Here is a 9,895-nt window from a genome sequence, read left to right as displayed (position 1 = left end):
TCGAATTAATCATTTGTCGCCACAAATTAGTATTTTGTGTGCAAATTAGTACCTTTTATCTCCAACTACTAATCTGTGGCTACAGGATACTAATTTGTGTTTGTAAAATACTAATTTGTTTGCACAAAATGCTAATTTCTGTCTTCAAAATGGCAATTTGTGCCCACAAAATGCTAATTCAATTGCACAAATGCTAATTTGTGTTTTCAAAATACTACTTTTACACACAAAATGCAAATAAAATGTAAATTTGAGCCCATTAAATACTTATTTGTACCCCCCAAAATGCTAATTTGTTCCAACAAAGTATTAATTTGTGTGGAGACAATGCAAATATGTGCACACAAATTAGAATTTTGTTGGCACAAAACACACTTTTCTGCACACAATTCTCATTTGTGCCCACAAATTTGTGCTAATTTGGGAGCACAAAATACAAATTTAAGAACAGAAATTTGAGGGTGAGATTTTTTATTTTTATTTCAAAAGAATTGATAAAGGTATTTGTGCAAAAATTATTGATGTTTTATTTAGAAATTTGCTTGTTCAAACAGGAAAAATTAAAATAAACGAATGACCCATTGATTCTATACCATGCTTCTGCCACCACCATGCTTCACTGTGGGAATCATGTTGGGGTTTCTGTGATATTGTCTTCTATCATTTCAAGAGAAATTTGTACTTTCAGTAGATTTTCCCTTTCAGACGGTTTAAAGGGGGTTAAATCACCAAAGTGATGCGGCAAAATAGGAAAATTGACAAAGTTCAATATTTTTTATTTATTTAAGGAGTTCCACAGATGGATTTTTGTCCATTTATTTATTTTTTTTGTTGCAGAAGTCAGACGTTTTCAGCGGTCAGCTGTGGTGGTTGTGGTTCAGTGGCTCCTCTTGCAGGGAGGTGTTTGTCTTGGGGTTAAGTAGCCCCTGACCGGGCCTCCCAGGACAAAACCAGTTGGGCCCCAGGCGAAACCAGCCCTGGTACAACGCCCTCCAACTCAGGCAGCCTAAAGCTCCCCCCAGCAACTGGGTAGGAAACTGAGGGAAGTAAGCTAAGAGGCAGAATAGCAGAAAGATCCAAAGCCCCAGCAGGAGAACACAGAACAAGAAGAGGATCCTCAGAGGGGCATCTGAGACCCCACCGAGGCTCAGATATGGACCGAACACTGCAGTTTCTTCTGCCAGCAGCAGACAGCACAGACAGAGGAGGAAGACGTCTTCTGAAACCTCATATCCCCTCCACAGCATCCTGGCCCTCAGGCACTCAGACCTGCTCTCCCCTTCCCTCAGCACCAGCAGAGGCTGACCGTTGGAGACTTCCAGGCCCGCATTTAAAGTTTCATAGCAGCTTCCTGTGGCATTCTCCAGGAGGTCCAGAAGTTTGCAGAAACCAATCCACAGTCCACCGGCCACCGCCAGCCTGGAGAGATGACGGATGGAGACAGAGAGGGAACGGCGGATGGAGAAAGAAAAGAGGAAGATGAAGGAACCAACAAAGATGCACGTCCACCCCCAACCAGAACGCAGGAACAACCTTAGGGAGGAAGAAGACAAAGAAAACCCATCAGATCATCTCAGAGACAGACAAAGGTCCTGTCTTCTCAGATATTAATGATTCTGCAGATCCTCATCCAGCATACTTATAAAAGTTTTGTGATTTCTAAGGAGCATATCAGGTATCTCTTCATACAAAATAACTGTCGCTTGATATGATGGACAACCGTTTTCATCCAACCAGGGATGTCCCAAAGTAAACACCTTTTCTGCTTTCTTCTTTTGTTTCAATTTTTAACATTTCATTTTAGTTTCTGGAAATTACTTTTGTTCTCCAAAGTGTTTTCTTTAATCTAATCTGTTGGTCACTTAAATAGTCCATTAGCATGAAATTAATCCAGTTTTATAGGAACCCTCTGAAGTGACTGGTTCTATGGTAGTCATGATCAATACAGTTCTGTTTGATGGTTGTTGTTTTTAGCATTTTGCATTGCATTCATTTGTTTAAAGGTCAGAAATTAACTAAAAAACTTAAATAGAAAGCAGCATCATAAATAAGACAAAATACTCATATGGTGCTTAGGAACAAGGTACCTCATCTGAACTTTGTTCAGACAATCACTATCTTCTACCAAAAGTAAATATAATCACAAATAAAATCTATTCATCCATTAAATGTAATAAATTATTTATAATGCACACACTTAATTTAAAGCTAAAGAAGTAAACAAACAAAGAATACGCTGATTATATTTAATAGAATGCTGCACAAAGAAATGTAAGATGACAGCATTTTTAATGATTCCACTGATTTCTAGATGGTGCCAAATCCTGCAGAAAATGTTTGTGAATAACTCTATAAAATAACTTTCAAAGGAAAATTATTTCATATCAGGATATTTTACCAAATAAACTAAACGTCACAGATGCTTAAATATGTGTACTAATAACTAGAGGGAGGATCTCACCTGTAGAGGAAGTGGCTTTTCCTGGCAAAAACGCTGTGGGGGGACACCCAGAGGCTGAGAGCCGGGCCGAACAGCACCACCGCAGACAGCAGCAGATGGAAGTGCTGCCGGAACAGCCAGTTACCCAGCAACCTGGCCGCCAGGTCTGTCACAAACACCAACGCCGTGTTGAAAAACATCTCAGTCCAGGAGCGACAGCAGACACAGACGAGCACAAGAGGGCCTGCTACGAATGCAGAAAGAACTTCAGACCTCGTCAGCAGACAATCTTTCATGTGATTTGGTGTCCTCCTTTACAAAGTGCACCAACATCTCCAGAAGGTGAGGACTGGCTGTTAGTGGACGCAATCCAACATCTTGTTTGGTCCAGAAGAGACTGTGCAAATGCGCTAAACATACCAAATATGGATACAATCTGTACGCTTTATAAACATCCGATTAGATTCTTTGGTGCATTTGTTAGTGAACTTTGCAGCTTTAAAAAAAAAAAGCTTTTCTTGCATTTCCCCAACTCCAGCTTGGAAAAGCTTTTCAGTCCAGCAGGTTCCAGTTCCTGCTCAGTGTTGATACTGGTGTCCTCCTTGTGGTGAGCGTCGTCTGCAGAAATGCAGTGTTTGCATCTGTGCTGCACCCCGGCAGCTCCAGAATATCCCTCTATTTCCACTGTAACTTTAGCCCCCTCTGCTTTCCTCTCTGACACCGAGCCCCCCACAACACTTATAAAAAACATGTTTACACCACATCCCCTGAAACGAGAAGGTTGCTTCCACCAGGATGAATGAAGGTTGACCCATTGACACAGATTCTCAGAGACAAATATGGATGTAAGAGTTTTGGACTAACTTAACTCCGCCAAAGCAGAGCGAGAGGCCGGGAAACATGAGCCGAGACACACAGACGAGCCATACCATCAATATAAAAGTGTGTTTGAGAATACTCTGGTGGGTATAAATAGCAGTAACCTTTTCACCGTGTGTGCAGACGGCAGACTCAGCTGCTGCAGCCGTCTGTCTCTGTCACTCACCGCCAAACAAAACATCATATAAAGACCCACTCCAATGAAAAATGATGTTTTAACATGTTTTTGAGGAATTTTTCCTGATGATGGAGGACATATATATATATAAAGAATATTTCTGAAGATTTTTTTTTTAATTGTTGTGAATGAGGAGCAGATGTAAAAGTGCCATTAGAAAAATGATGCAGCTGTGTTGCAGATTGCAGAAAAAATAGATCAGTTTTCGTTTTCCTCGTCTAAGCTGGCATCTGGCTCAAAACTGCACGGCTGGATAACTTTGTTGCCGGGTAATGTCAGTTTGGGGTGAGCAAGCTCGTGGGAGCGCATGTATACAAAAAGATTATGTGAAGTGCAGACAGACTTGCACTATGCCAGCGGTCCCACCCAAAACTCATAGGAACATTTTTGTTGAACTCCTACTGCTCTAAAATTGCATAACCATAATTAAAAGACCACTGAGAACGCTTTGAAAATAGATGATTGGAGTGGGGCTTTAACAGCTTCTGTCGTGTGTTTGCCACCACATCTCTTACTTACTTCAGTTAGTTTCATAAATTCCAACTGAACCAGAGAAATCTGAGACTCTCTTGAATGCAACACTCATTAAAAAAAGGTGGTCTGATAAGCCATTTTCTGATTGCTGTGAAATTTGAATAAACAATAGTTTCCTGCAGTATAACAAAGTATTCATAGATTTATTTTAGTGTTTGTCTTGCCAGCAGTTCTACTTTTTGTGACATCCTTTACCTTTTGCTAATTTTGTGTCAAATATTTACGGAGGATCTCTTTCTCCTGATCATTTAAGATGAGTTAAAACAGAGCACTTAGGAACAATTACATTTGAACTATTTAGCATGTCATCCTTCATATAACAATAAAGGTAATAACAACAATAACAACATTTTTTTTGCAATTGTCTTGTACAATGACTCATGATAGAATGACATAAAACTTTGGAAGCAGCTGAAGCCTAAACAGTTAGGTAAAGACCTGTTTCATTGTTAAAACACATTTCTTTCAAACTTCTCTCCTAAAAACAAAAAACTCTCAGCAGCACCCTTTGATTTAGTCTAGTTGACATGTACAGCTAGCTTTTCTAACAAATGACATTCATTCTTTTAACCCTTGTGCTATCTTAGATGACCCCACCCTTGCATTGACGTGTTCTCCCTACCACGACAAAGGTGGATAAAGGTGGAAAGATTTCATGTAATCCATGGACACCAGTGAAGATCACAAATCATTGAAGAAAAAAGGTTCAACGCAGTCTAGTGGGTCTAGATGACCCAACTCCCAATGTTAAAGGGCCTAGGATAGCACAAGGGTTAATCAAATCTATATATAAAAAGTGTAAACATTAAAAGTCCAACCGTTAGTTGAACAGCTGGATTCAGAGTCCAGAGTACTTACCGCTACACCCCTGGAACAGCTGACTGGTTATGTCCGTAATGTGTTCAAACCAAATCCAGGAATCCAGAAACTCCAGCTGTCAAAATTAAACGCAACTGTTTCTGTGCCAGACAAAAAAAGCTAATTTGTATTAAGACCGTCTTTAATGAATCGCTGTTTCTTCAAAAATGTAAACTGTGAGACTCCTAGGCCTTTATAAAACATGTGGTGGTGGGTTAGTGACATCACATGGATTAAAATCGAGACATTCAGGTAAATTAATGTGTAAATTCTGTTTCAGGTGACTTTAGTTGTCTAGATCAGTGTTTATCAACCTTTTTTGAGCCACGGCACACTTTAACCTTGACAAAAATCCCGCAGCACACCAGCATCCAAAAATTAACAAACAAAAAGGAGAAACTCATAGTCTGTATCACAGCCCCTCTGCAATCTCACATGCATTTTTGTGATAATTGTGGCAGAAAAAGCTGGAATTTGAAGCTGTTTTTTCTAAAAGATGTAATAAAAGTTAAGTTCAAAGATTTAAAAACTCTTTGATGCGTGTTCGTTGTGGTTTCAAGACGTTTAACAACGAAGATTCATTGTGCACTGAGAATCTGTCACTTTAACTCAATGCATCATGGGAGATGTAATGCAAACAGCTGCCGAACACAGACAGACTCACTTCTCTGAGCTTCATTGTTTTGTTCACTTTTTCCACGGTCTGACACCGGATCCCGCGGAAAGCTACACCGCTAAAGACGAGCTTTAGCTGGTATTTTTGTTAGAACTGAGCGACTTTACGAGCAGAATCAGAACAAGGAAGTGAAGACTTTAACCACTTCTGATTGGTCAGACTGATGACATGTGATTAAGCCTCCAAGAATGATTGGTGGAGACAGTTAAAGGGGCGGGACTTTTCCGAAAACGTCTGAAGCTATAGCAGTAGTACTGTGTATGGTCTGATGGCTGTGGGGAGGTGTGAAGACAGACATGAGCGGTTCATTCTTATCAAAATGTCTTTACTTGAATCACAAAAGCACAAAGAAAAAAGTCTTGTCCGATCTTTCATTTTCCTAACTACACTGTGTTTTATCAGGGCCTGTTTGGATGAAGAAAGAGCTGATATCCTGGAGATGGAAAATGTTTTTAGATCAGTTTATGAGGGCAATTTCCCACGGCACACTACTGGGCACACTACACCACTGTGCCGCAGCACACTGGTCTAGATCAACAGTTCGATCCCATTTTCTTCAAAATTTGATTTAAGAGCACTGATTTTCTCTCTGCCACAAAACACAATTTCTAAGCAGAAAGTGTTTGGGTAAAGGAAGTGCAAACAGCTGCTGCGATTCCTGTTTTCAAACTCCAGTTTTGTTTTCTTCATGTTGAGTTAAAATTAGACAGCAGATGATCTGCTGCTGTTATGTAACCTGTGTGTGGCAGAAATACCAGCATGGTGGGACATTTCAGCAAGTTTGAAGGGGCTTTCATTAATTTAGGTTTAATGAAGTGTTTTCATCTTCACTAAGGATCTTCAGTCGACCCTTATTTTTTTAACTGTATGTAGTATTTTGTCTTGGGTTTACAGAGTAAAAAATGCCATTGTGCACATCACCGCAAATTGGGCTTCACTTGCTCATCCTCCTATTTTAAAAAGAAAATTCACTGTGAAAGTTTTTGTTCCAATTTTTTTTTAAATTTACAATTGGAATTAGTTTTTAATAATATTTCAGTAATTTTAAAACACGTGGCCTTTGGGTGTACTACTGATTCCCTTTATCAAGAGCATTTCTTTGTAGTTAAAAAAAAGTGACTGCGTCATTATTGACTACTCTGTGCTGCTGACCTCTACTGGCCATCAGGTGACACTGCAGGTCCCGCTCATATCTGTCTTCAAATCCTCCCCACAGCTATCAGACCATGCACAGTACTACAGTGACCCACTATGTCCCTACACGGTACTTTCGATTTTGTTCTTACAGCCGTTTGTTTGGTATTTGAACTTTGATTTTAATTTAATTTACTTTGTCGTGTAAGTTACAGATGCTCTTCTGTTCTTTTATAATATTGCACTGAATGTCACTTTGCTGCTGCAGACAAAATAATTTCCCCATCGTGGGATACGTAAAGTCTTATAACCCTTGTGTTGTCTTAGATGACCCCACCCTTACATTGACGTTTTATCCCTACCATGACAAAGGTGGATAAAGGTGGAAAGATTTCATGTAATCCACGGACACCAGTGAAGATCACAAATCATTGAAGAAAAAAGGTTCAGCGCACTGTCTAGTGCACATATTTCAAACTCAAGGCCCGGGGGCCAAATGTGGCCCTCCATGTCATTTTATGTGGCCCCCGAGAGCATAAAAGTTTTTGATTTCTTAAAGTAAAAAATAAAAATTGGTGTGTATTTATATATATATAGAGGGAATCTGCCTTGAAATATCAGATTGGGCAACTAAACATTAGGACTTAAACACTGTCCATATAACCTAACCTGACAGAATCAAATTTAAAAGGATTTATGATAGAGTAATAAGCAAACATATGTTTTCTATGCAACTGTAATTGTCACTTTCAAAAGTTATAATAAATAAATAAATTAGTTGTTTAACATTAAGGAGTAGTTACATGTATGTTCATTACATTTAGTTACATGTATAAGTTATATCCGGCCCTTTGAGGACAGCTGCTATACTGATGTGGCCCTCGGTGGAAATGAGTTTGACACCCCTGGTCTAGTGGGTCTAGATGACCCAACTCCCAATGTTAAAATGCCTAGGATAACACAAGGGTTTGGTTACAAATTAATCTTCATCAGCATTAGCTTCAGGTCGTTCTTATCTTTGAAAATTATTTTTTATCTATATTTCTCGAATGACGCCTCTGTTCCATCTTGGCATGCGGTCAAAAGTTTGTGCATTGATTTATTGCGTCATCGGAGGTTCCATGGTGTAATGGTTAGCACTCTGGACTCTGAATCCAGCGATCCGAGTTCAAATCTCGGTGGGACCTTGTATTATTGATTCTACAATGAACTGAATTTTCTCTTCAAGTCTAATCATTTGCAATAACATCAAACGTATATATACTAGTGTTAACTTTTGTTCATGTTTTCGATCCCATTTGAAACTGAATGCATTTTTTAAATATTTACGATAAAGACCAGAGTATTTGACTTGTGACTTGTCTGATGACATTTTTTGACAGTTAAAAAAGAAATACTGCCATCTTGTGGATAGTACATGTCACTTACATATTTTATAAAACAGTGTTGCATATGGTTACAGCTAAAACTCACATATCCCTTGTGCTATCCTAGGCACTTTAACGTTGGGAGTTGGGTCATCTAGACCCACTAGACAGTGCTCTGAACCTTTTTTCTTCAATGATTTGTGATCTTCACTGGTGTCCATGGATTACATGAAATCTTTCCACCTTTATCCACCTTTGTCATGGTAGGGAGAACACGTCAAAGTAAGGGTGGTGTCATAGGATAGCACAAGGGTTACAAAAGGATTGCTATTGTCTTTATTGAAGACGGCTGCAGTGCTGCAAATTGCTCATGGACCCTAGAGAAACATGAAAATATTTGCTAGAAAAGGGAAGAAAGCCATTTCTGCATTGAACCAGATGTGAAAGCAGCACGTTTCCACTGTGACTGGAAAGTTTGGATGATGTTTTTTTATGTCCATGTTTACCTGTGTGTATATGAACATTATTGGAGCCAAAAGGTATGTTTGTATCATTTGAGTGTGTGTGGACAGGCCCCACCCCTTTGAGATTTGTTGTACATCTTACCTGACAGTAATGATAATAAACATCCAGCAACTTGTTCCCTTATGATGCTTCATGATCCCCCCCCTTCTATAATCACCCTCCTATCCCCCCCTTTCTAACATCCCTCACTTCTTCCCTCCTCTTCTCTTCCGTACGTCCAACATAAAATTTTTTACAAGTATAATTAATATGAATAAGATTTAGTGTAAATTACTAAAGGGGTTTATCCAACTATACACCTGGTGTGTCAGAAGATTTATAACCCCTGTTGTTAGAGTAAAATATGTATAACACAAGAGGCCTTCAGCTCTCATCTGTTAGCTCAGCTGTTGGACAGGACAAGTTAATAATAAAAAAAAAAGAAATACATGACATATTTGCAAAGAAATAGAGTACTAGAGATCCAGAGTACTACCTAGTAGTACACCTATTTTTCAGTTTTAAAGTTGTACCATGAACAACTTTTACAACCAGTGGTTTGTTACAGATACTTTACAAAGAACTCAGAATTTTTAAAATGACTATTTTTTCCTTTTGGATGGAAGTTTTTTAAACTTATATATGTGTTTTATTGATTAATTTATGTAAACATGTATCATAATAAAGTATAAAAAATGTAAATTATGACATTTTCAGAGATGTTTTATTAAGATTTGTGGAAAGAACCACCATGTCACTTAAAGGTACCATGGCTAGTATTTCATGTCAGAAACAATCCTCAGTGCTGCTGTGTGAGAAAACTTTGCTAAATAGGTGACTCTGACAAAAGAATCTCGATGAGGACAAATAAAATATTTCATTGCTGCTTCTATTCCTCCAAGTCTGAGGTGCTAGCTGCACTAAAGTCACCCAAGAGGCCCCTTCCAATGGGCCCCGATAATGCTGTCACTAAAATGTCACCAGCACCTTCTGGCTGGATTCCAGTGACACATAGCTTAACCCGCTATAATTAGTTACAACTGCACTAAAACCTGCCCTAATGAGACAAGCATTAATTTACAGGTATTGCACACCAACTTAACACCAATCTTAACCCTTGTGCTATCCTATGACCCCACCCTTACATCGACATGTTCTCCCTACCATGACAAAGGTGGATAAAGGTGGAAAGATTTCATGTAATCCATGGACACCAGTGAAGATCACAAACCATTGAAGAAAAAAGGTTCAGAGCACTTTCTAGTGGGTCTAGATGACCCAACACCCAATGTTAAAGTACCTAGGATAGCACAAGGGTTACAGGA

At 39.0% G+C, this 9,895-nt stretch overlaps 1 protein-coding gene and 1 non-coding gene across 2 annotated transcripts; one reads left to right on the top strand and one right to left on the bottom strand.

Annotated features, from left to right (window-relative positions):
• Nucleotides 1–747: 747 nt before the first annotated feature.
• On the bottom strand, nucleotides 748–3,244 carry LOC101174136 (fat storage-inducing transmembrane protein 1). Its single transcript, XM_004079144.4, has 2 exons — nucleotides 2,462–3,244; nucleotides 748–1,533 (listed from the first exon to the last, which is right to left on the bottom strand). Exons 1-2 carry the CDS (start codon nucleotides 2,734–2,736, stop codon nucleotides 858–860), a joined length of 951 nt encoding a protein of 316 aa, XP_004079192.1. The 5' UTR covers nucleotides 2,737–3,244; the 3' UTR covers nucleotides 748–857.
• Nucleotides 3,245–7,814: 4,570 nt separating this feature from the next.
• On the top strand, nucleotides 7,815–7,886 carry trnaq-cug. The gene has a single exon. It is a non-coding gene; the product is annotated as a tRNA-Gln (tRNA).
• Nucleotides 7,887–9,895: the final 2,009 nt, after the last annotated feature.

The sequence above is a fragment of the Oryzias latipes genome, chromosome 17, assembly GCF_002234675.1.
Source record: "Oryzias latipes chromosome 17, ASM223467v1".
NCBI classification, from domain to species: Eukaryota; Metazoa; Chordata; class Actinopteri; order Beloniformes; family Adrianichthyidae; genus Oryzias; species Oryzias latipes.
The sequence above is the reverse complement of the archived record's forward strand: the minus strand, read 5'-3'. Positions and strand labels throughout refer to the sequence as shown.

What these genes read in the sequence shown, in the direction of transcription:
- LOC101174136 (XM_004079144.4), bottom strand. Translation starts at nt 2,736, where the DNA reads ATGAAAGATTGTCTGCTGACGAGGTCTGAAGTTCTTTCTGCATTCGTA. An exon ending in AAAAGCCACTTCCTCTACAG is followed by an intron (nt 1,534 to 2,461) that starts GTGAGATCCTCC and finishes TTCCTCCCTAAG; the next exon opens with GTTGTTCCTGCGTTCTGGTT.